This window comes from Drosophila obscura, unplaced genomic scaffold (assembly GCF_018151105.1).
Source record: "Drosophila obscura isolate BZ-5 IFL unplaced genomic scaffold, ASM1815110v1 contig_1, whole genome shotgun sequence".
Taxonomy (NCBI): domain Eukaryota; kingdom Metazoa; phylum Arthropoda; class Insecta; order Diptera; family Drosophilidae; genus Drosophila; species Drosophila obscura.
The window spans coordinates 3,161,030-3,183,040 of record NW_024542679.1 but is presented as its reverse complement, the minus strand read 5'-3'; the positions used below and the strand labels follow the sequence as shown (position 1 = coordinate 3,183,040).

Genomic DNA, 22,011 nt, shown 5'->3' with positions numbered 1-22,011 from the left:
CCCGTAACCCCTTCGTGACCTTTTTGCCATGCACATCTCTTTTCGTGCAACTCAGTGTTTCCGGCGTATGAAAACACCAAAAATAAATAAGAGAACATTTTCCAACTGCGTCACACAGAAAACTATCAGAGAACGAGATTTGTTTTTCCTCTTTTCTTGGCTGTGTGGATTTCCACTGAATAAAACCATAGTCTGAGGGCATTTGTTTGTTTGCAGATAAATCATGAATTTTAATATGATTTTGTTGGGACGTTAAGTGTGCCAAGGATATGCGGCTCCTTGAGCTACGGGCGCCTTGTTTATTGTGGGCTAAGCATCCGAAAGGAAAGAAAGGGTTCAAAGAGACAATGACCCTGAAAAGAGGTGACGGATATCAGAGAGAGGGGGAGAGAGAGAAAGAGAAGAGACCTTCATCCCTCAGCCCACAACCCACAGCCCACCCATTGGGAAACCTACATAATTGAGGTGTCATCAAATTTTAAACGCTCCACCAGTGGGGCAGTGGGTTGCAGGCAGGCAGGTAGCCAGCCAGCATCGCCGATTAACGTCACGGAATTGCACAGACATTGGCCTGGACATGGACATGATACGATATGCGCTCTCTCGTATGTTAAAACTGTAAGGTCGAGTCCTTCAGCAACTTGATTTTGAGGACTTTGCCTACATCATCAACAGCAGGAACAACAACAGCAGCAGGCAGCAGCAGTAGAATCGGAATGGAGTCCATGCACTGGCACACTTTCGGCGTCTGTTCCCAGTGGGAACAGTGGGCGGAACTGTTCTCTAAACAAAACGGAGGCCACTCGCTCTCTCAGAGAGAGCTTTTTGCCTACGTTAACGGTGTCCTTAAGCTTTGCGCTTAACCGTTAGAATTGAAGCTCTCCTTGATTTTCCATGCCAATCGCCTTGACTGAAATTTGATTTTAGTTTTTGTTTTTGTACCTTGTTTCCCCACTGAAAAATGAAAAGAAGGGGTTTTCTTTTTTGTTGTTTTTTGTTTTTATGTTTGGTAATAGTCATTCATGTATATTTATTCCATTGACATCTAGTTTTAATTGTAGATTATATATATATACTAAAAATAAATCTATAGCTATGTATATATTGTATATATGTATTTTGTTTGTCATTTTGCTTAGGCCTCTAATTACATTTGTCGCTACAGTTTTTATTTTCTCCAACTACCATAAAGTTTTTTGTTGTTGTTCATTTCATTGATATTTTTTAGTTCATTTTGTTAGAATTAATTTTTGCTTTAAAAAATTTGTGAATTATTGTAAAATTGTTTTTTAGTTATTAGAGTGTTCTTTAAGACATTTTCTTTTGTTGTTGTTTAATTTTTTCTTTTTGTATAAATTCGTCAATTTGAAATTGTTTTTTTTTTGTTTGTCATCGAATTGAAATGAGTGCAAAGTAAAGGGAAAACTATTTTCAAAAGTGCAAAAACCTTGTGTTTATCTTTTTCTGTTTGCTGTTTTCTGTTTTTATTTCAAACTAAATGTGTCTCAAAAATCGAGTCTAATCATTAAGATTACTTGTCGGAAGATATGTGCAAGGGGTAGGGGTTTGGGAGGGGGCAGATAATAATCTAAATAACATTTGCTTTAGGCTAAAACTAGGTTTCATTTAGTTTGTAAACTGAAAGTCCCTACAGTACTGGCCAAAGACAATTGGATCATCTAAGGTTGCATCTATCGTAGCATAGCAGCACATACACAACGTCTATATATCGTATATATTGTATATATCGTATATAGATTACATTCATATATGTATATATGTTTCGATTTTTGGGGGTAGGTACACTCATGGGCCCAATCCGCAGCGATTTATTCCCAGCTTTCACACATTTATAAAATATGCTCTCTGCTGAAGAATTCCCCTCGTGCTTTTGCGTTGCGTGTTTCCCATCTTCAGCTTCCTTTGCTTGGCGTTTTTAGGCACTCATCGTACATCACTGGGATCCTGAGATCCCTAACCAGTCCACCCGGTTCCAGTTCTTGCAGCATCCATCAAATACTCTTCCACTGTGGTGCGCTTAGTACATGTGCTGGAGGGTGTAGGGACAGCAGACCGCATAGCTGGGCACTCGCGAGTAGAGGCCGGACATGCCCTTCATGTAGACATACTGCACTGGCGGCCGCAGGATGCTCTGCTGCTTCTTGTCCTTCTTCGAGGAGGTGGACTTGGCGCTGGAGTTGCTGGAGTGGCTGCTGCTGCTGCTGCTGTTGGAGTTGTGGGGCGAGAGGGACTTCTTCTTCAGCTGCCGATGCAGGGGCGTGCTGCTGCAGGAGAGGGAGCGCAGCGAGGCGTTTGCAGTGGTGGCCGCCGAGCTGGAGAAGTGCTGGAGCATCCGGCTGACCGACGAGGAGATGGAGATGCGGCTGAGATGGAGACCGTGCGATTTGGAGGCGGAAGCGGAGGCGGATGCCGCCGATGGGGATCTTTGCTTCCTGTTCCTGTTCTCATTCTCATTATCGTTCTCGTTCTCATCCTCGCGCTCATTGTCGCCGTCGTTGTCGCCCTCTCCCTCGCCCTCGTTGCTGCTGCTGCCCTCGCTGCTGCCGCCCTCGCTTCTGTCCTCGTCGTAGTGCATCTGGGGATGCAGCTGCTCCATGGCGCTGCCCGGCCGGAAGACGGCATCCACGTAGATGTGCCCCTGGTTGTCGTAGTAGTCGAGCCCCGTGGGCGAGTACCGCGAGTATCCCGAGGCCGGGGAGGCCCTCGAGGTGTGCTCCTCCAGATCCTGGCTGGAGCCCCCGTTCATGTGCATGGACATGCCGCCGGTGCATTCGTGGGAGCCGCGCTCGTAGCTCAGGCTGAAGGAGTCCGTGGAGCTGCTGCGGATGTCGTCCTGGCTGCTGTAGACCGTCTCGTGCTGCGGATGATGCGAATGGTGGTGGAAGTGCTTGCCCAGCGTCCTGCTGAGCAACTGCAGCAGACTCCGGCTGCGGGAGAGCTTCTTCTGGCCGCGCTGATGGCGCTGCTTGCCACTGCCCAGATCCATCGATGAGCTGGCCGCCGAGCTGCCGCTGGAGCTCGACTTGGAGCCGTTGTTCGCCGAAAGATTATCCATTTCAGTTTAGTTTATTTTGTCTTTAAGAGTTTACTCTTCACTGGTTTTTCACTGTGTCACTGTGTCTCCGTCGAATCGGAACTCGAGTGTTCTGTTGGAGCAGGCAGCTGCTTTATTGGCTGCTTGGGAGTTGCTTTCTTTGGAGCAGGCTTCTCTAGAGGTTATCGCGTCCCGTGAGTTCTGGCAAAGACTATTGCTGGCTGCACGGCGGCGCCTGCTTTTATACACATCCTCAATGTCGTGTGTGGCAGCTTCGCTTCGTTTCAACCTTCGCCTGCGACGAGGACACACAGGAGGGCTCGCAGCTCGTAGCTCGCAGCTCGTAGCTCGCAGCTCGTTGCTCGTGTTACGAGCGCAGCCCGACGAGGCATGCCACACTGACACACACCCGACAACGACAACGACGAGGCCTGGACTCATCGACGACGACGCTGAAGCAGACACCCAACTAATGAAGGCCCATGGCTGGCAGGGTGGTGAGGGGGCGGACTTCTACCTGTTGCCTGTTGCTGCTGTTGCTGCTGTTGCTGGCCCCAGCCTAACGCTTGGGCTTTTCCACTCAACGTGACTGCTGATGGCTTCCCCATTGTGCGGCTGGCTGATGCCTGATGGACGCCGCTGGTCGGACTTCTGAGCTGCCATCATTGTGCGTGAAGGGGAACGTGATTCTAGCACGTCATTCCACACAGGCATCGCCGTCACCTGAAACTAGTGACAGAGCCAGGAAATCAGCCGCGCATGTGAATGCGACTCACGTGAAGAAATTGGTTATCTGATGCCCAGTGGGCAGCAGAAGTTCGCAGAACTCGTGGCCAAAAATGGGAGTGGAAAGGGAAGGGAATGTGCACCCGGAAGTTATGTATCGTTTGTGGGTAGCATTTGTGCACCTTAACCTTTTGCTTGTTCGGCAGGAAGCTCATGGCCGAAATAGGCAAAGAATTATACAGAAGGATAATCAAGTCTCATTTATTGTTGCTCAAACATTCACACAGAGAGTGTTGAGTGTCCCCCCGCCTGAAATAGATCTGAATGAGGCCACAGGGCTAATCTAATTCCGGATAATGACTGCAATTATGCGCTTAACCCAAGAAAGAGCCAAAGACAAAGCAACCCAAGCCCACATTCCTCCCACCTTCCAGCCACCAACCACCCACTCCCCAAGGCGATTTGTGCACGTTTTGCTAACGCACTGCGGTTATGCACAGCCCGCGAAGAAAGGAATGGATGAGAAAAGATGGGAAAAGTCTTCTAAAAATAAAATCAGCGACGAACGCGGCAAGGACAGCCGCGGCAGGAGAAGCGGCAGCGGCAGGAGCAGCGGCAGCGGCAGCATAATCAGCGAAAATCTTAAAGACAGCGCAAAGCCAAAAGGGAATTGGAATTGGAAAATTCAGTCAGTCAGTGGGTCACACGTAAAGGAGAAGGAAATCTCAACACTCCGAGGAAATGTCACGTATTGGGCTCACTCGACTTTGATTCCGCTTTTGTGGCCACCTGGTGGTCGAGTTCTGGTCACCTCCTGGCATTGGAGGCTTAGGCAATGCGTGCCGTGGAAAACAATGAAAAGTCTTTGTATATTTTTTCATTTCTGTTTAATGTTTACTGTTTGCTGTTTGCTGTGTGGATTGTTCGAGATCGATTGTTCTGGCAGCTCTCTCAGAGGAGGAATGGGGTTAGCGACAGGGCGCCGATGCCCACATCGAGGGCCCCGTATCGGTGTCCTGCAGCATAGGGATACCGATAGGGATACGGCCCACCCGGACTGCTGTAGTAGTGGTTGGAGTTGGAGCTGGAATAGTAGCCGCCGCCAATCTGATAGGGTCCTGCTGGTCCTGCTGGTCCGCCGTAGTAGCTGTTGTAGTAGGGTCCTGGTCCCACGTAGGGCTGCGGCTGCTGGTAGCTGACACCAAAGGAGACCAGCGGCTTGGCCTTGACGCAGGTGCTGGCCATCAGCAACACCAGCACTAGCTGCTGCTGCAACGGTGGGGCAAAGGGGCACGTTAAAACACTGTCAACAAGTCGATCGACGAAAGGATTTGCCTACCCAAAGATTCGAGTAATTGCGCATTTTGTGCGAACCTGCAAACTGCGTCGTTGGATGTCTTGATTCCTTGATTCCTCTCCGGACCACGGGCCACTCTGCTCTGAGCTCTGCCTTGCCTTCCTGGGGGCCTTTTATACATATACTCGTAGTGTTCTTCTGTATTCAGTGGGGACTCAACATGGGGGACAACAGGCAGCCAAAGCCTGTTTTCATGGGTAAACGGCTTGGCAAAGGCTTGAGAGTTCCATTCTGTCCATTCTGGTTTCTGTTTGTTCTGGTTTTCGGTCACGAATCACGAAGCTGCCATCTGCAATCTCTCTCTCTCTCTGTTCTGCTCCCCTGCTTGGTTGGAGAGTGTAAGCTTGTTGTTCGCATAGATTTGCCTGCCTGTTGCATGTGGCATGTTGCATGTGGCATGCCTGCCTGCCAGGGATTTCCTCAACCATTAATTGGACATTGAAAAAAACCTTGAACTGGCTCATGGACTCATGCGGAGCAATCGAAGCTGAAGCTGAAGCATTAAACTTGTTTGCAGAGCGAGAGAGATGTGCAGTAAGCTGATATTGATGCCACACGATGCTGCATGCCCCCACTCCCAGTGGCATCCACTGGGCAGAGGAGTCGCTTCTAATTTGCTGTGCATAAGGTCCAATCTCTGGCTCTCGTAATCATAAATCTTTGCCATAATTGACCACAGAATACACTTTGTTAATTGCTGTCGAGTGGGGGGTGGGGAGGTTGGGACTCTTTCTGTATGGATAGTTCTTAGAGTTGGGATGTGGGGTGTCTGTGGAAGTGTTTGCCCATGGGAATTAAATTATTCAATGCCTTAAATAAACAATGGCAAATACTTGTATTATATTTTAGTGATTTTTTAGCCTCTTTGATTAATATTCATTTATTTATAAAATTTTTAATGTAATATCTTTCTCGTTACAGGCACATCGATGAGGATTTAGGCTCCTGGTGAGTCGCATTTTTAATAAATTCTTCCCTGAAATGCCCAAAGTACGCCCAAACTTCAATCGAATCGTTTTCTGCAGTGTATCAACCAATCAGATATTAATTAATTCACGATAATTAGATTAGCAATTGGTTTCCGGTTTTGGCAGGGAATCTTTGCGTGCGAGAGATGCATGTGGGAGGGGATGCCATGTGACCAGCCTGGGGTCACCAGTCACGTTCCCTCCGCCGCCAGCACACACACGTCGCAGCGTCAAAAGTTGTGCGCTGCTGTGCGGTCACATTGCAGTCATGGGGTCGCTTCTAGGGCTTCTCTGGCCTCCGCTGGTGACGTGCGACATGGCAGGGCGCCCCGCTTAATTTGTTGCCACTTTCGAGAGTGGATAAATTTAGACGAGCCTCCACTTGCCACTTAGCAGAAGGTGGCATACAGGTGAATAACTGCAAAGAGCAGGGAACTTCATTTTGGGGTCATTCGATACACTACTCGCAGTAGCAGTGGCAGGGGCAAGGGCAAGGGCAGCCATTGAGCCATTGAGCCATTCCATTCATTGTTTCGGGGATCGGGGATCCATCCAACAATGGCAGGCTGAACCCCAGGTTCAACAGACAGCGGGTCAGAGGGTCTGCTCTCAGGGAAGTCTGCCACAGAGAGAGACAATGACAATGATAATGGTGGGCTAAGGGGGGATAAGCCACAGTTAAACACTTGCGTTGGGAGTGGACAAACTTTATTCAAATTTCACTTGGTTACGAGATGCGGCAGGGAGAGACAGCTATTTGCTCTCTCCCACTCTCTCTCTCTCTGTTCAATAGAGATACTCATAGGTCAGGGGCTTGTATTCGCTGCGGTACTGCTGCTGGAAGGAGTTGGGAGTCGCCACGCTGTGGTACAGATGCGATTCGGCAGCCGCAGGAGCCACCAGGCGGGAATAGGCCAGCGGCAGGACACCCGCTGCACGGGCATAGGTCGACGGATAGTATCCGTACGATGGGGTATAATAGGTGTAGACCTCGTGGCCGAGAGCCAGACTCAGCAGACAGGCAAAAATCAGCTAAAGTTGGGATGGAAACTGCCATTAGAAGGGGTCGGAGGAACACTCCTAGTCGGTGGTTCTCGGAGCACTTACCAGCTTCATTTCTATCGCGTTGCAACTCCTTGGGACAGTGATCGCAAACTGAATCCCTGCCGCCAGATGGATGGGCCTTTTATAGCCCAGAAACCACACAAAGAAACCCAGAAACCTTCACTTTGGTGCCGCTCTTGGTATTGGTATTGGTATTGGTCTTGGTGTCCAAGGTCAAAGGCATTTGCCAGCAGCGGAGCAGGCGGCAAATGAAAGAAGCCCTTAACTCACTTTGAATGGCAAAAGGAATGGCAAAAGGAATGGCTGGGAATGGCGCAGCAATTGCAATTGCTGCCACAGAGCGGACTGCTGCAGCAGCACAGGGAAACTCGTTCGTCGTTCCCTGCCACTCAGAACTCAGAAATCTGATTCGAATCGGATTGTGTTGAGTCGTGAGTGTTCCCCTGACAAGATAGTCAAGCATGCCACATAAACATACATACATACATACATGGATGAGGTTGTCACTCCTACTCCTACTCCCACTCCCACTCGTCCTCCTGCTGTCCATGGCCTTGGCCTAGGCCAAGGCGTTTATTTACTTCCCTTTATAGGCCTTTTGGTGGGTGGGGTGTATTGGTGTAGGTCTTGGTGTTGGTCCAAAATAAACAATTAAATGAGCCTGCCACAGAGACGCACTTCCGGTATTTTTCCTTCCTTTTGGTTGAGAGGCTTTCAAGGTCAGCGCGAGAATGAGGCTGAGGGTGGCAGTGGGTGTCAGTGGGTGTCAGTGGGTGACAGTGGGTGCCAATTGCCAAAAATTGCGATGTTGCCTCTGCTTTTCTTTGTTCGCAAGTTCCATAAACAAACTCCCACGCCTAAAATCAATTAAATGAGGTTTTTGTTTATACCGAAAAAGAATTCTGTTGATTGTTTTTCCGCTCTTGTTTTTTTGGGTAAGCTGTTGATTTGTTTACTGTGTAGAACTACGCAGTTTTGCAGCAGCATCGGAGAGCATTTCCCAATCAGACCGAGTCGCAGCAGAGGTGCTGCAGTGGTGCAGCGGTTTAGTGGTGCACTTTTCAGTAATTCCAAACCAAAGTCAGGCGAATGGTAGGTGGAAATATGAGCCGCTTTAAGAGACTTTGCAGTCTCTTGGTGGCATCAAGGTCGTTGGGTGATTGGTCTGGCTTCTTGGCTGCTGCTTCTGGGGGGGGTTTTCGTTATAAAAAGCCGCCACGCGCTGAACAAGCCATCAAGTCTGCTGACAGCTGCTCTGCCTCCAAGAACCCCAGCCAACGCCCTATCAAAATGTTCAAACTGGTAAGATATTCCCTTGAGGATCATCCTGGGGATCAACTTATCAGGAAATCATCTTCCTTTTAGTTCGTTTTCCTTACGCTTTGCCTGGCCCTCGCCTGCGCCGCTCCGGGCCTGCTGCACTCGTCCTCGCCCATCCTGACCACCTCGTACCACAGTCTGCCCTCGGTGCGGGTGATCAGCAGCCCCATTTGGACCCACTCCCACAGCATTGTGCGCCCCCTGAGCTACGGCTATGGCCATGGCTGGATCTGAGGATCTGAAGGGATCGTCAGGCAGCCGACAGACAGCCGACAGACAGCGACGACTGTCCCCTGAAGCCACAAAATAAAATTGTGAAATTGGTTTGAATATTTTCGAGTGTTCCTTTATGTGTGAGAATCGGGTAGCAGGGCAGGAATCTACGTATAAAAGGAGATGCATGGGCATATCTTGGGCTTAGTTTTGGGACAGCAACTACGAGCATGTGGATGTGGTGTGTAAGTCGGTGCTGTTTAGCCCATCTGGCTCTTGATGCTGAGAGTGATCTTTCCAGTTGCTGTTGATCTTTCTGCCTCTGCTGCAGCCAGGCCTCAGTCAGCCTTTGTCGATTCTCATCTCTACGGGATTTGGCCGGAACTTGGACCTCAATCAGGAGACGGAAGACTTTCTGTTCATTGAAGATCCCGCCAAGGGGTACTCCCCCAATGATCTGTTTGGGGATGTGCAGAAATTTTTCATTGGCGTCCATCAGTTTTTCCTGCATAGCTCGCTCAATCCGCTGCAGAGCAATGCGAAAAAAACCCACAAGAAGCAAAAGCAACCTCTATTCGTAGGTCAGAATATAAGCCTCAATCCGTTTGGCAATTTTTCTTTCAATTTGGGACTGTCCCTCAATTTCCAGCTGACGAACAGCATTGGCTTCACGCGTACCTAGCAGCTACTCTCGCTGGCTGTCGGGCAGACTCGTGAAATTAAAAATAAATAATAAAATTAAAGGGAATTACATCCCTTCCTGAAAAGTCGTTTGACGTGTTTCATGTAGATGGGGCAGCATAAAATGTGCAAATAAATGTGCCTTGCCTTGCAGCAAAACATTTTTCCTACTAGGGAATATTTTCAATTCCGCCTAGAAGTATGCACCAATTCTATACGCTTGGTTTGCGTAGTATGCATGTAGATTGCGATTGGGAGAAACTCTCTGTCATATTTTAGAGAATTTTCATAGGAAATTCAGCTGAAATTCAGCCAAAACAGTGATCTAATAATTATCTAGCTCCCCCGCAATGTGCAGTAATTATTTGCTAGTTACATATATCCATGCTCTATCATGGAACTGCCACAAAGCAAAGGTTCGCCTTCCCCGCCCAGCTAGTTATTAATAAAATTTGAATTAAATGGAAGTTTTGCATAATGTGGCAAACAAATAAAATAAATGCTATTCTGTTGTGTTCAGTTCTCGCTGTGTCATTTCCCTCTGCTCTGCTCTGCTTGCCTCTGCTCGACTCTGTTCTGTTCTATTCTGTTTGTGAGCTGTCGCAGATTACGTATACGCTATGGAGTCTAATTTTAAATGTGGCACGTTGCATTGTCTCAATGCGTGTTTCTCTGATAAATGTCGATTGTCGCACGCACACAAAACATGTGTACGCGCCAAGGATAATTAGCCACGTTATCTGCTCTGCCTGGACGGTGCAGCTTGCATTTGTATGGGAAATAATACGCCTGAATAGTTCGGATATTTGCAACAAATAAAAGGCAAATACAATCTGTGCTTTGTCTTGCGGTTGCTTCATTTACTATTGTGTTTCTATTTATACGGAAAATTACTAAAGAATAGTTGACATCTTGCATGGAAGTGGATTCCTATAGGTGGATGCCTCCCCTGGCACAATCCACTTCTTTTTTTTGGCATCTACAAAGTAGTTCTTGAGGAGAAAAGATGTCTTGTCTGACTACATCCCATCACATATCCTTCGAGCATATATTTCTTTGCGACTATTTGCAGCTGTGTTTGCCCACAGAAGAAAGAAGGAAAAAGATATTGGCAGTTCTCGTTTGATTAGAGTTTATTTCAGTGACATGGCGGGGACTCGTTCGATTTCCGTTCCGGCGGCTACAGGTGGGCGGGTGGCACTTCCGGTGTGTTCTCTACTTCTTCAGCAGGAGGGGGGCGGTGTAGGCGGCAGCGGCGGCATAGGGAGCTGTGTAGGCGGCAGCGTAGGGGGAGGCGTAGGTAGCGGTGTAGGCAGCGGTGTATGGAGAAGCGTAGGCGGCAGTGTACGGGGAGGCGACATAGGGAGATGCCACATACGGAGACGCCACGTAGGGGGACGCCGCCACGTAGGGCGAGGCAGCCACATAGGGGGCGGAGTAGGCCAGGGGAGACACGATGCCGGGCTTGGCGGCAACGCAGGCAATCAGAGCGAGGACAACGGCGGCGACGAACTTGAACATCTTGGAGGATTTGGTTTTTAGATTGTTTTACTTGTTGAATGGAACAAATGCAACTGATGCCCAAACAGGCGGCGGGCCGCAGCTTATATAGCCAGCCACATATTGGAAGTGCCTGCCAAACGGCCTTGCAAGGTCTCAGCCGAATTCTGTGCGGGGGCCCCCTCTTTGGCCACGCCAGTCACGTAGCCGCCGCCCAGTGGGTCGACACAAGCGACTCCAGTGTCGTGGTGTGTTGTGGGGAAGTCTCTTTTAATTAAGTCCAAAAATTAATACAAACCTTTGGGTTGCCGTTTTGGTTTTTCTAACTGTCGAAGGCTGACTGCAGCCAGCGGCAGCCAGCGGCAGGCAGCGGCAGGTTGGAATTTCTGGCTATAAATTAACGCGCTCAGGCAGCAGTTGTCATCAGTTCAGTTCGAAACACTCGACAGTACAACCAGCCCAATCCACTCAACATGTTCAAGTTCTTCGCCCTCGCCTTCGTCGCTCTGGTTGCCTGCGTCTCGGCCAAGCCCGGAATTGTGGCGGCACCGCTGGCCTACTCTGCTCCCCTGGTGGCTGCTGCCCCAGCGGCTGCTGTTTACAGCCGGGAATATCACGGCAACTTTGCGGCACCCTATGTGGCAGCAGCAGCCTCTCCCTATCTGGCAGCAGCATCTCCGTACGTCGCCTCGCCCTATGTGGCATCTCCCTATGTGGCAGCAGCATCTCCGTACGTCGCCGCGCCCTATGTGGCATCTCCCTACACCGCTGCCTACAGCGCAGCCCCCTTTCTGCTGAGGAAGTAGATGCTGGAACCGTCCAACAACAGCTGAACCGACTGAAAGACAACTCACAATGAATTGCAGAAGAATATGGAAAATATAAAGCATCAGAAATGAATGAATCTCGTTCGTGTTGGGTGGGGTGGGGGTGGGGGTCTGCTATCGGGAAATGGGTTGGCTTCAAGGTCTTTGGCTTGAACTTATCTGCGAAACAAAGGCTACGGGCTGCAGGAAGTTCTGCCCCGACGTCACCAGGCGATAAGAGAGCTCCCGAGTTCATTCTATTGCATTGCATTTTATTCAGAGATTCTTTGAGAGAGAGGGAGACTTAAGTATCGTAAGATTGCTATATCTAAAATTGAGTTTGGGATGCCTCACAGCGTCAGGTTGGCATCCATTGTGGCATTCGAATGGAACACAATGCTGCTGCGATTGTAGCGCCCCGAGCGACGCGTCTTCAGATACTTGAGGGCGACCAGAGCGATCAGACCCACCAGGACGAGGCCCCCGAGGATGTTGGCAAAGACCTTCATGAAGGCCAGATGCAGCTCCAGATTCTGGGAGTGGGCGCCCACCAGCTCCAGCTGCTTGGACAGCGCCCTGATGTGCGTCTCGAGAGCTGATTCCTCGGCGGTGAAGGAGGCGTTGATCGCCAGCAGCGACTGGCTGATGCAGGAGACGTCGCGGATGTGCGGTGTCTCCTCGAGGCTGTTGTCCGGCTCGATGTTGAGGGTCACCGACTCGGGCAGCGAGGGCGGGATGAGCAGGCGGTGCAGATAGGAGCAGTTGAAGCGGTTACGGGACACTCCCAGCTTCTGGAGCATCGGAAAGGCGTCGGCGAAGGTGCGATTGCCCTGCAGCTCGCTCAGCGCGTTGCCGTCCACCAGAAACTTCTTGATGTTGGCCAGATACGGCACGAACATGTCCAAATTGAGGCTGGTCATGTTGTTGAAGGAGAGATCGAGCTCCTCGAGGTACTTCTGCTTGGAGAACATTCCGAACTTCAGTTCCCGGATGCCGTTTCCGCGCAGGTTAAGGCTGCGCAGCCTCTTCAGCTGGGCAAAGGTGCTGATGTTCAGCTGTCCGATGGGATTGTCGGACAGATCCAGGTAGAGCAGGGACGTGAGATTCGTGACGTTGGCGATGCTGTGCAGGCGGTTGGCGCTCAGCTCGAGGGTCTCCAGCTGCAGGGACTGGTGGAGGATCAGCTGGGAGATGGCGTTGTGGCTGGCGCGCACGAAGCGCGTGGCGTTGATGGTCAAGTTCGTTAGCTGGTTGTTGTCCAGATGCAGCTGGTGGACGATGCTCTTGTCGGTGAGCTGGAAGTCCTTCAGCTGGTTGAAGGACAGCATCAGGCTCTCCAGGCTGGCGGCCTCTGCGAAGGTGTCCGGATGGATGCTCACCAGCTGGTTATTGGACAGATTCACCTCCTTGATGCGCCGCATGCCGCTGAACACCTCCGGCCGGATGTACGTGAGGAAGTTCCCCTCGAAGGAGACATTCTCCAGGTACTCGTTGTCCTTGAAGATGTCGTCGTGCAGCTCCCGCAGTCGATTGCCGGTGAGCAGCAGCTTATTGATGATCTGCAGGCCGCAGAAGGCGTTCACGCTCAGGATGGAGATGTCGTTGTAGGACAGATCGAGTCTCATCAGCGAATTGGCTCCAATGAACACCGATGTCTGGATGGACGTCAGGTTGTTGTAGCTCAGATTCAGATACGTCAGATTGCTGGCCGCACTGAAGGTGTTCCGCGTAAGCTCCAGGATGTTGGTGTTCGACACATCGAGCGTCTTGAGGTGGGGAAAGGTCTCGAACAAGTGGAAGGGCATGTAGAGCAGCGTCGATTCGTAGAACTTCATGAACTTGACCATGTTGCCCGCCGGCACGTTCTTTATCACCACGTTCTGGCTGTGGGTGACCATGAAGCCCGTCACCGTGCAGAAGGCCTCGTTCACGTCCATGTAGATCATCGGATCGAATTCGTCGCACCTCAGATTGATGTCCCCAGCACTGGCCGCCGCGAACAGCATCCACAACACGATCATCTTTCGGAGCACTCTAATATCCATCAACATCATCATCATCGCGAACCGCTCCGTTTCAATGCAAATTTCCAACTGTTTTGGAGGCTGCAAAAATGTTTCGCTGCATATGGGATATATAATGCTATATATGGGCAGATATCGCTCTCCCCCAGATAGTTCTCTGCACTGCAGTAAGTCTGACTTGCGGAACTGACTTGCGATACAAATTGTCGGTCTCTTGTCGGTTTGTTTTGTTCATTTTCATTTCTCTGCCTTTTGTTATTGATTCCAGACATACATGGATTGCATTACTATACGAGTACGAGTACGGATAGTACATACATACGTGTACATATGTATATGGTCAAAATCGCAAAAAACAAAACCACGCCAAAAACTATTTGTTTTTCCCGATTTCGATACTGCAACATACGTTAAACACGACACCTATTGTATATATGTATATAATATATAATAATATTAAAAAACAAATTATTGTTGACTTGCTTAACAACATTTTCTGAAAGCAACTTAATGAAATATTTGAGCAAACAAAATGTTGGCTGCATTTGTAATGCAAAAGAATTCTACGGAAATATTCGGTGCAACGTAACAGTCCCAGATTATTGAAAGTTTTCTGTGTAAAATATATTGCATTGGCATAAAAAAAAAATATTTACTTTATTAGTGCCAGCTCAAAGCTGCAAAGTATTCAAACAGAAGAGCAGAATTTTTCGAAAGTGTTGCGCAACTGGAAAACCCACTTCCAAAATTGTGCAACGTACGAGTCCAGTTGGGACTCTTAAATAGAAAAGCAGAAAAATGTATTTGAACTATAAATGTCAATAAAGATTTAAAGTTTTGAATGCAAATATAATAAATATTAAAAATACACTGTTTCATGTACGATTTAAGACAAATTAAAATATGCAGTGGCGATATATATTTTCCTTGCCAAAATATATATGTATATATACATATATGTATATCGTGTGTGGCTTGAGCTTGAAACTCTTTCCATAGGACAGGAGATACGAACGAGAGAGAGAGAGAGAGGGAAATGACTTTCGACAGTCCATTGAACTTTATTCTGAATTATTATTTATCGTATCTTCTTTTGCATGAAAGCGTTGCATCAGAGAGCCAGATCCAGAGAGAGAGAGAGAGATTAAAAATGCAGCTCGTTAGAGGAGGAACAACAGCGGAGGAGGATTCAAATCGCATTGCATAAATGGAATTGCAACTGCGATTGCGATTGAGAGCAAGTGGCAAGCGTAACCTTGCCATGTTGCATGATGCAAATCGAAATCGGATTAAAGCGGCGGCCTACCCCACACCCCGCAATCGGATTCCATTGATTTCTGGCCAGCTCTTTTGGCTTTTGGCTATTGGCACAAGAGGTTACTCATCATCAGCCAATGCAATGCCCAATTAGCATTGGCAGGTCGCATCAATCACTCCTCCAATCAGCTACTGGCCACTGGCCACTGGCCGTAGACTCACCTTCAGTGCGGCAACAACTTTTATGGGCTCACCAATTGGAACGTGCCCGAAATGCCAGATCGGGGACTCGACCTCCACGAAGCCCCGAAACCGCGGGCACGTAGCCAGCACTCAAAGGCCGCTCCGCTCCGCTCCGCTCCGCTCTGCTCTGCTCTGCATTCCCATGCAGCGTTCGCGTAGCAGAAGCAGTAGAACAATCCGCCCAATCCAATTCCATGCGAATGTGTGCCCAGAAATTCAACCATCAAAAATCGAAAAGTGTCTCGGGGTCTGCTGTCTGAGGGTATAAAACCACAGCTGACCACTCGATCAATTATAGTCCAATTTGTTTGCTCAAATCACACTAAAGCCCCCTCCCAACTCAGTCTCAACATGTTCAAGCTGGTAAGGATTGCTGCATGCCGGATTGTTGTTCGGACAGAGATCTCTACAAATATCCTTCTCCTTGCAGTCCGCTCTCGTTGTCCTCGTCGCTGCCATCGCCTGCAGTGTGGCGGAGGCCAAGCCTGCCGTTGTGGTGGGTGCTGCTGTTCCTGCGGGTGTGGTGACTGCCACCAGCTCCCAGTATGTGGCACGTAACTTCAATGGAATCGCCGCTGCCCCGATTGTAGCACCAGTGGCTGCCGCCTACACCGCACCTGTTGCTGCCGCCTACACCGCACCTGTTGCTGCTGCTTACACCTCTCCTGTGGCTGCTGCCTACACTGCCCCAGTGGCTGCTGCCTACTCCGCTTATCCTTACTCCGCATATCCCTATGCCAGCTATCCTTATGCCGCTGGCTACACCACTGTCTTGTAAGAGGCAAAAAAGGATCTAAGACGGACTGACAACTGACTTTGGAATGCAATAAAAACACACACAAATCAAACTGAATCTGAAGTATGTCGTTCTTGGGCAGAGTTAACTTTGGATTTTACTAGGAAGTTTCTAGGAAACGGAAAGGGACGAAACGAAGCAATTGGCACACCAAAACTCTGGAGTATCTTTGGCTTTGGTTAGGGATGAACTTAAGTTCTTAATTTGTAGCAAAAGAACTAGCAAAAGAATATGCTAAGCTCCTTCCTTATTCGTTTCCATATGTATTCATATCCGTATCTTGATTGGAGTCATCTACAGCTTCAGGAGTAGCATTTTGATGCTTATTTAAGGATGCCCCATTACTCCTGCCACTCCTGGCACTCCTGCCACTCCTGCCACTCCTTCCACTCCTTTCACACTCTCGTCATCAGTCATTAACCAATGCGGAAATCATCTAGAAAGATGCCAAATGACTTGCGTCATCGCATGCAAATTCTGTGCCTCGAAATACACTCGAATACGAGTATACGAATATAGATACGCGCGGCAAGCAAACATCTTTCAGTAGGACAAGCACGTGTCGGCCGTTTCAAACTGAAGTTGCGTCATGCCGCCAATCAGAGAGACAGAGGCCAGAAATGTGTGTTAGAATTCGAATATATATTCACAGAGCGAAAGAGACCGAGAGAGAGAGAGAGATGCATCTTGGGTCTAATTATAAATCGTATATTTCCAATAAAAACAAACAAAACCGAAACAAACGTCAGATATAACAAATAATAAACGAACATTCAACAAGAAGAGCCACAGCCGTGTCCGGCAGTTAGGGCCTTGACTTTAGGCTGACTCATGGTGCTGTGGCACCAGTAAGTGCCACAGGTGCTGGTGGCACAAGGGGAATGGAGGCGCTGTAGCGTCCGAATGGCAGCCACGCAGCTGGGTAGAACAAGGGATAGCTTGGCGGCGGCACACCCACAACGCCCACAAGAGGTCCGCCCGGTGGTCCTCCCTGTGGTAGTGGTGGTGGCGGTGCAGCAGCAGCAGCTGTCTGTGGCGGCGGGGCAGCCCGATGGGCAGGCGGCACATCCACCTCCTCGGCAGCATCCCGTATCTGTCCCGCCGAGGCAACAGCAGCAGTCAGTAGGAGCAGCAGCATCAGCAGCTGCAGGAGCACCTGTTGATCGTTCATCGTTGAGCAAGTGCATCTTCGTCCTCTCTGGCGTTTGCAGGCGCTTGAAACTTACTAATTTCCTGTATCTGTACATGTCTGCGTAGCTACGTATCTACGTATCTTTTTATCTATATCTTTGTATGGGAATCTGAGTTCTGATTGCTCAAAGTTCTACAAATGAAATGAAACCGCAGCCGGAGATCGGACTGGCATTTATAAACTTCTGGAACCCGGAGGTACTCATCGGATCCGCTGATCAGTCGCTTAGCCAGTGGGTCAGACGAAGCGAAGACTTGTAGTATGAATACGTACTACCATGAATATCCAGCCATTGATTGACGGATTTGCTGGCTTATTCGTTATTCGAGGCACGATTGCCTGTTCGATTTGTTTATCGTTTTTCGTCACGCGTCTCTCTCTCTCTCTCTCCGAAACGAAACCAAAAGTGCCACGGCAAAGATTCTCCTTCGGTATATGGTATATGGTCTTGGAACCGATCTGAGCGTGGCTCTTGCATACCAATTTCCAGGGATCACCTTCGTTTTTTTTGCCCCGCCATCTGCTGTGGTTCTGCTATATAAATTCCGATGCCGGGGAGCAGCAGATATCAGTCTACTGCCTGAGAACCAACCAACAACAACCAACCAGCCAGCAACATGTTCAAATTCGTAAGGATCGAAGGATAATCCCTGCCAGAGGAGTACTTAATCTTCATTTTCTTCCCTCTTCCTTCTTCTCCCACACAGTTTGCTCTGTGCCTGTTCGCCGTTGTGGCCTGTGTGGCTGCCAAGCCCGCGGTGATTGCTGCCCCACTGGCGTACAGCGCCTACTCCTCCCCCTTGGTGGCTGCCTCCCCCTACTCGTCCGCGTACACCGCCGCCTACACTGCCCCCGCCTACGCTGCCTACTCCGCTTACTCCGCATATCCCTATGCGTCTGCCTACTCCGCATACCCCTATGCCGCCTACTACCGCTAATCGGAGACGGACTAAGGAGAGGATCATCCTCCCACTGGCATGACTGGCAACTGGACCCCCACCCCGCAACAATATGGATACACCTGCACCACCACTGCACTGCACCACCTTCACCCTCAGCCGAGCGACTCTTCTCTTCCCCCCCACACACAAACTGAAAGTAAACAATCGGGAACAGGACCTTCTGCACACAGGAATATACACTATCATTGTTGAAATAAATAATTTGCATTTTGCGTGAAACGTAAACAACATTTTGGTTCATTTGATCGACAAATAATTCGTGGGGTGTCCATCCATGGAAGGGTTTGTTCAACAGGAGATTCTTATGGACTGAACATTCCAGGGTTAAGAGCAGCTCTCGCTATCTCCTTCCTTCCTCCTTGGAGAAAATATTCCCAACTTCTTTAGTGAGTTAGGAGAACATCATCCTCATTCTTATGATCTGTAAGGCATTACCCAATAAATAATATCTCCCAATTGTGTTTATTGACACAAATATGCTAATTCCAAGTGTTTGTATGTGATTATCCCAGAGATCTTGGTGAAATATTAATAGGAAGGGCTCTTCAGGCGATTGCTGATTTACTGCCCAAAAGATAAATAATTCATTTATATACTTATTTGGTCTTTATCCTAGTGCCACAAGATTTACTTATATTTAAGGCACTAGTTACAAAAATTATTTTAATCTTAAAATGTAAAGATTTTTAAAACATCTATAATCTTATATTAGTATTAGTTTTAATATATGTAAACTTTAATCTTTGAATTCTTGATTTTAATAGGAATATTTTTATTATTTTTGGATTGTTTAATGCGCATATTTATGCGTCGTACAAGATTCATTGACCCCAAATGCTACTGGCACTCGTCTCTCCATTGCCCTCACCTTAACCGAAGGGTTCGATCCGGCTGCGTCCTTCGCTCGTGCGGATAAACCACTTTTCTATATTTTTTTGTTGCATCTCTGATTAGAATGCGTAGCAGCGCATCGCGCATTTAGCATCGAGCAGCGAGCTGCGAGCCTCAAGTGCTTGCCAATGGTAAATGGAAATGCGAGCAAAATAAAAGTAAAATAAAGTTAAGTAAAACCGGAGTTGGTTGAGATGGCAGGCACGTCGCTTCGCCAATGGAGCGGGGGTGTTTCGCGCAGGGAGGGGAAGTGTTAAATTATGATAATTGAATCCGCAGAAGGCAGCTGCTGACGCCAGTGCGGAAATGGCATTGTGGGAGAGGAGCAAACATGCATATACCCACGAAGAGGAGGAATAGAAGAGATATGGAAAGCAGATATAGATAGGATGGGAATGCAGAGCATATAAAAAAACATATCCACTGCCATCTGGGCATATGGACATCTGCTCAATGGCCATGCAAAGTGCGTGTGTAGGCCAAAATGTTGGCCCTGATTTGGCCATGATATCCGTACGTGATGGAAGTGCTTCCATTTAACGTTGTGGCTATCGTCAAGGATGGGCTTTAATTGTTTTGCTCTGGGGCTGGGGCTTCTGACTATATAAACCGTGAGGGGCTGTGGCAAAGATGTCATTCAGAAGTCTAGCTTCCAAGCAGCACAAACAACCAAACCAAACAGTCAGCAAAATGATGAAATTCGTAAGTAAAATTGATCCCTGCTGCCGAAGAAGCTCCCTTCTCATTGCATCCTTTCTCCGCCATTGCAGTTCGCCCTCGTCCTGTGCGCTCTGTTCGCCGCCGCTGCCGCCAATCCCGGACTCGTGGCCTACAATGCCGCCTACTCCGCCCCACTGGCCTACTCCTCTCCCCTGGCCTACACTGCTCCCGTGGCTTACTCCTCGCCTCTGGCCTACACCGCCGCGTACGCTCCCTATGTGGCGCCCTATGCCAGCAGCGTGAGCGCCCACACTGTGGCCCACAGCGCCGCCTTCCCGGCGGTCTATGCCGCAGCTCCAGTTGCCGCTGTCCTGAAGAAGTAGGATGCCGAACGCGTGCCACAGATACAACAAATAAAGATGCAATGCAACAGGCCCACGCGCTGACTGACTGAGAAATATCTTGACTTTTTATTTTCTGTGTCATTCTCTGGTTCATCGACTTTTGGCCACGTTCCGCAACCTAATCCTTGGGCAGCAGCAGCGAGTGTCATTTTTAATTGAAAATTGCGTGCGCCACAGAGTGCCACAGAGTGCTGCAGAGTGCCACAGTTGTGAGGTTGCTGCTCCTTCAACTGCTGCTGTTTGTTTCCCTTTCTGTTGCACTTAATTAAAAGGCGCCGCTGAAATTGCATTTCGTTAATCACAAACAATCAATAAGCCAAAGGCACCACGCCCCTTGCCACGGTTCTGTGCCCCCCTCCCCCATCTGTGGCATTAATCATACCGTGCCGCTTGCAACCGGCAACCGGCAACCGGTGAACAGTGTAAAATGGCAACAAAGTCTTTGGAGCCCGGAGAACGACATTTAACTGCGACTAAATTTGCAAATTAAATCTAGTCTTTGACTCGCGTTGATGGCAAATTCGTTTCGATGTTTTCAACGCCTTTGAAACGCCTCCCGCCCGGTCCCAGTTACAGTCCACCCTCCTGCTTTACCCTCCTTCTCCTGCTGTGGCTGCTGCTGCTGCAGGTGGGACCAGAGTTCTGGCAACTAATTTACTTGTTGCTGCTGCAGCGCAAAATTAAATTAAAATCTTTGGTCTCGACGACCACGCCTCTACCGAAACGCGTGGGCGGGGAGGGGGAGGATTTTTAATTGCTGAAGCCCCAGAAAATGCATTTCCCATGGAAACACAAGCACAAAGTGTACCCTGGAGTGAGTACCCTGTACTAAAATGCTGTGGGCGTATATTTGTGCGTGTGTTTGCTAAGTCACGTTGCAACCCCACCCAAGGGCAGGGGCAGCCATACATAAATACAGGGTAACTCCTTGTTGAATAGCTTAAATTTTGCATTCAATTTTGGAATCAGTTTGGGTAGTTTAAGGTGAATTTCGATGCTGTGTCAGTAACTTTTATGAACAAATTAACTGAAGGTAATTCCTAGTGGCTGCACTGCTCTTAAATCTATGATTTTGATGGAGTTCTAAATTTTTGTTTGTTGAATTAAAAGATTTATATTTAATCTCCCTATCCATAATGTGTTCATTATTTATAGACAAATGACTCTAATTATATTATTGTTTTATTCTAATTATTCTTTGCAGCTCTGATGTAATTTATGTTCCCTTGAAAGGTATGTTCTAGTCGACTAAATTGAGCGTTGTTATTGCATTTATTTTGTGGTTCTATTTAAGTATTTTCTAACCTATTTAATGCAATTATCCAAATGAATATCCTATGCTAAACTGTGCAGGGTACTCCACATTCGTATAGGTATAAAGCTAGCATGTTCTGCCCCTGCTGCAATTAGTTTAAATTCGCATAAACTTCTAGGCCTACGATGCGTGTATCCCATGCGATAATTACCCTCTGCTGTGGCTGCTGCTCACTGCACATGACTCCACTCCACTTAAAGTGCGAGTACTCGTAGCGTAGTGGCCGCAATCTTGTCTAATTGACAGACAAACGATACGATACGATAAGCCACAGAGAGGGAGAGGGAGAGGGAGAGAGAGAGAGAGAAGTAAGCATTGAAACGATTAGAACTTGTTGCTCGATCAATTATAATTATCGGAGACATCAATAAACCAACGAACGGAGGGACGGACTGGGGCCCCCCCACCGAAAACAAAAACCCGATCCTCGACCCGGCATCCGCCAAGCCAAGCCAAGCCAAGCCAAGCGCTCGAGTTTCAACCTGTGGAGCCCAATAAATTGTGTGTGTTGTGATTTAATCGCTGTGTTGCTCTGTTGCTCTGTTGCCGTGTTGCACAAGTGCCACAGAATTAATT

General features: G+C 48.5%; 12 protein-coding genes across 13 annotated transcripts; 6 read left to right on the top strand and 6 right to left on the bottom strand.

Annotated features, from left to right (window-relative positions):
• Window positions 1-1,365: 1,365 nt before the first annotated feature.
• Window positions 1,366-3,254, bottom strand: LOC111078674 (hornerin). The gene has a single exon (XM_022373516.2). It carries the CDS (start codon window positions 3,074-3,076, stop codon window positions 2,039-2,041), a length of 1,038 nt encoding a protein of 345 aa, XP_022229208.1. The 5' UTR covers window positions 3,077-3,254; the 3' UTR covers window positions 1,366-2,038.
• A 1,397-nt stretch (window positions 3,255-4,651) lies between these two features.
• On the bottom strand, window positions 4,652-5,233 carry LOC111078689. 2 transcript variants are annotated; one of them, XM_022373533.2, is made up of 2 exons: window positions 5,121-5,233; window positions 4,652-5,050 (listed from the first exon to the last, which is right to left on the bottom strand). In XM_022373533.2, exons 1-2 carry the CDS (start codon window positions 5,142-5,144, stop codon window positions 4,733-4,735), a joined length of 342 nt encoding a protein of 113 aa, XP_022229225.2. In that variant the 5' UTR covers window positions 5,145-5,233; the 3' UTR covers window positions 4,652-4,732. The 2 variants fall into 2 exon arrangements, with proteins under 2 accessions (XP_022229225.2, XP_022229227.2); XM_022373535.2 differs by having other exon boundaries at window positions 4,652-5,047; window positions 5,121-5,231.
• Window positions 5,234-6,797: 1,564 nt separating this feature from the next.
• Window positions 6,798-7,322, bottom strand: LOC111078691. Its single transcript, XM_022373537.2, has 2 exons — window positions 7,214-7,322; window positions 6,798-7,138 (listed from the first exon to the last, which is right to left on the bottom strand). Exons 1-2 carry the CDS (start codon window positions 7,220-7,222, stop codon window positions 6,893-6,895), a joined length of 255 nt encoding a protein of 84 aa, XP_022229229.1. The 5' UTR covers window positions 7,223-7,322; the 3' UTR covers window positions 6,798-6,892.
• A 1,097-nt stretch (window positions 7,323-8,419) lies between these two features.
• Window positions 8,420-8,763, top strand: LOC111078693. The gene is made up of 2 exons (XM_022373539.2): window positions 8,420-8,473; window positions 8,537-8,763. Exons 1-2 carry the CDS (start codon window positions 8,462-8,464, stop codon window positions 8,723-8,725), a joined length of 201 nt encoding a protein of 66 aa, XP_022229231.2. The 5' UTR covers window positions 8,420-8,461; the 3' UTR covers window positions 8,726-8,763.
• Window positions 8,764-8,934: 171 nt separating this feature from the next.
• Window positions 8,935-9,452, top strand: LOC111078685. The gene is made up of 2 exons (XM_022373529.2): window positions 8,935-8,949; window positions 9,006-9,452. The coding sequence occupies exons 1-2, from the start codon at window positions 8,935-8,937 to the stop codon at window positions 9,384-9,386; spliced, it is 396 nt and encodes a 131-aa protein (XP_022229221.2). The 3' UTR covers window positions 9,387-9,452.
• A 1,020-nt stretch (window positions 9,453-10,472) lies between these two features.
• Window positions 10,473-10,917, bottom strand: LOC111082092 (cuticle protein). Its single transcript, XM_022373540.2, has one exon. The coding sequence runs from the start codon at window positions 10,904-10,906 to the stop codon at window positions 10,601-10,603; it is 306 nt and encodes a 101-aa protein (XP_022229232.1). The 5' UTR covers window positions 10,907-10,917; the 3' UTR covers window positions 10,473-10,600.
• A 405-nt stretch (window positions 10,918-11,322) lies between these two features.
• Window positions 11,323-11,755, top strand: LOC111082093 (cuticle protein 16.5). Its single transcript, XM_022378275.2, has one exon. The coding sequence runs from the start codon at window positions 11,359-11,361 to the stop codon at window positions 11,689-11,691; it is 333 nt and encodes a 110-aa protein (XP_022233967.2). The 5' UTR covers window positions 11,323-11,358; the 3' UTR covers window positions 11,692-11,755.
• Window positions 11,756-11,943: 188 nt separating this feature from the next.
• LOC111082091 (insulin-like growth factor-binding protein complex acid labile subunit) lies at window positions 11,944-13,799 on the bottom strand. The gene has a single exon (XM_022378272.2). It carries the CDS (start codon window positions 13,749-13,751, stop codon window positions 12,042-12,044), a length of 1,710 nt encoding a protein of 569 aa, XP_022233964.2. The 5' UTR covers window positions 13,752-13,799; the 3' UTR covers window positions 11,944-12,041.
• Window positions 13,800-15,485: 1,686 nt separating this feature from the next.
• LOC111078686 (vitelline membrane protein Vm26Ab) lies at window positions 15,486-16,058 on the top strand. The gene is made up of 2 exons (XM_022373530.2): window positions 15,486-15,578; window positions 15,646-16,058. Exons 1-2 carry the CDS (start codon window positions 15,567-15,569, stop codon window positions 15,991-15,993), a joined length of 360 nt encoding a protein of 119 aa, XP_022229222.2. The 5' UTR covers window positions 15,486-15,566; the 3' UTR covers window positions 15,994-16,058.
• Window positions 16,059-16,708: 650 nt separating this feature from the next.
• On the bottom strand, window positions 16,709-17,328 carry LOC111078688 (neural Wiskott-Aldrich syndrome protein). The gene is made up of 2 exons (XM_022373532.2): window positions 17,238-17,328; window positions 16,709-17,167 (listed from the first exon to the last, which is right to left on the bottom strand). Exons 1-2 carry the CDS (start codon window positions 17,256-17,258, stop codon window positions 16,841-16,843), a joined length of 348 nt encoding a protein of 115 aa, XP_022229224.2. The 5' UTR covers window positions 17,259-17,328; the 3' UTR covers window positions 16,709-16,840.
• Window positions 17,329-17,747: 419 nt separating this feature from the next.
• Window positions 17,748-18,233, top strand: LOC111078692 (pupal cuticle protein C1B). Its single transcript, XM_022373538.2, has 2 exons — window positions 17,748-17,832; window positions 17,911-18,233. The coding sequence occupies exons 1-2, from the start codon at window positions 17,821-17,823 to the stop codon at window positions 18,139-18,141; spliced, it is 243 nt and encodes an 80-aa protein (XP_022229230.1). The 5' UTR covers window positions 17,748-17,820; the 3' UTR covers window positions 18,142-18,233.
• Window positions 18,234-19,686: 1,453 nt separating this feature from the next.
• LOC111078700 lies at window positions 19,687-20,165 on the top strand. Its single transcript, XM_022373548.2, has 2 exons — window positions 19,687-19,758; window positions 19,827-20,165. The coding sequence occupies exons 1-2, from the start codon at window positions 19,687-19,689 to the stop codon at window positions 20,097-20,099; spliced, it is 345 nt and encodes a 114-aa protein (XP_022229240.2). The 3' UTR covers window positions 20,100-20,165.
• Window positions 20,166-22,011: the final 1,846 nt, after the last annotated feature.

Bases quoted from the DNA above. Each gene is read 5' to 3' on its own strand.
- LOC111078674 (XM_022373516.2), bottom strand. From the start codon at position 3,076: ATGGATAATCTTTCGGCGAACAACGGCTCCAAGTCGAGCTCCAGCGGC.
- LOC111078689 (XM_022373533.2), bottom strand. From the start codon at position 5,144: ATGCGCAATTACTCGAATCTTTGG. The intron at 5,051-5,120 runs GTAGGCAAATCC...CCACCGTTGCAG, and splicing joins GCAATTACTCGAATCTTTGG to CAGCAGCTAGTGCTGGTGTT.
- LOC111082092 (XM_022373540.2), bottom strand. From the start codon at position 10,906: ATGTTCAAGTTCGTCGCCGCCGTTGTCCTCGCTCTGATTGCCTGCGTT.
- LOC111082093 (XM_022378275.2), top strand. From the start codon at position 11,359: ATGTTCAAGTTCTTCGCCCTCGCCTTCGTCGCTCTGGTTGCCTGCGTC.
- LOC111082091 (XM_022378272.2), bottom strand. From the start codon at position 13,751: ATGATGATGATGTTGATGGATATTAGAGTGCTCCGAAAGATGATCGTG.
- LOC111078688 (XM_022373532.2), bottom strand. From the start codon at position 17,258: ATGTACAGATACAGGAAATTA. The intron at 17,168-17,237 runs GTAAGTTTCAAG...AACGATCAACAG, and splicing joins TGTACAGATACAGGAAATTA to GTGCTCCTGCAGCTGCTGAT.
- LOC111078700 (XM_022373548.2), top strand. From the start codon at position 19,687: ATGTCATTCAGAAGTCTAGCTTCCAAGCAGCACAAACAACCAAACCAA. The intron at 19,759-19,826 runs GTAAGTAAAATT...CCGCCATTGCAG, and splicing joins TCAGCAAAATGATGAAATTC to TTCGCCCTCGTCCTGTGCGC.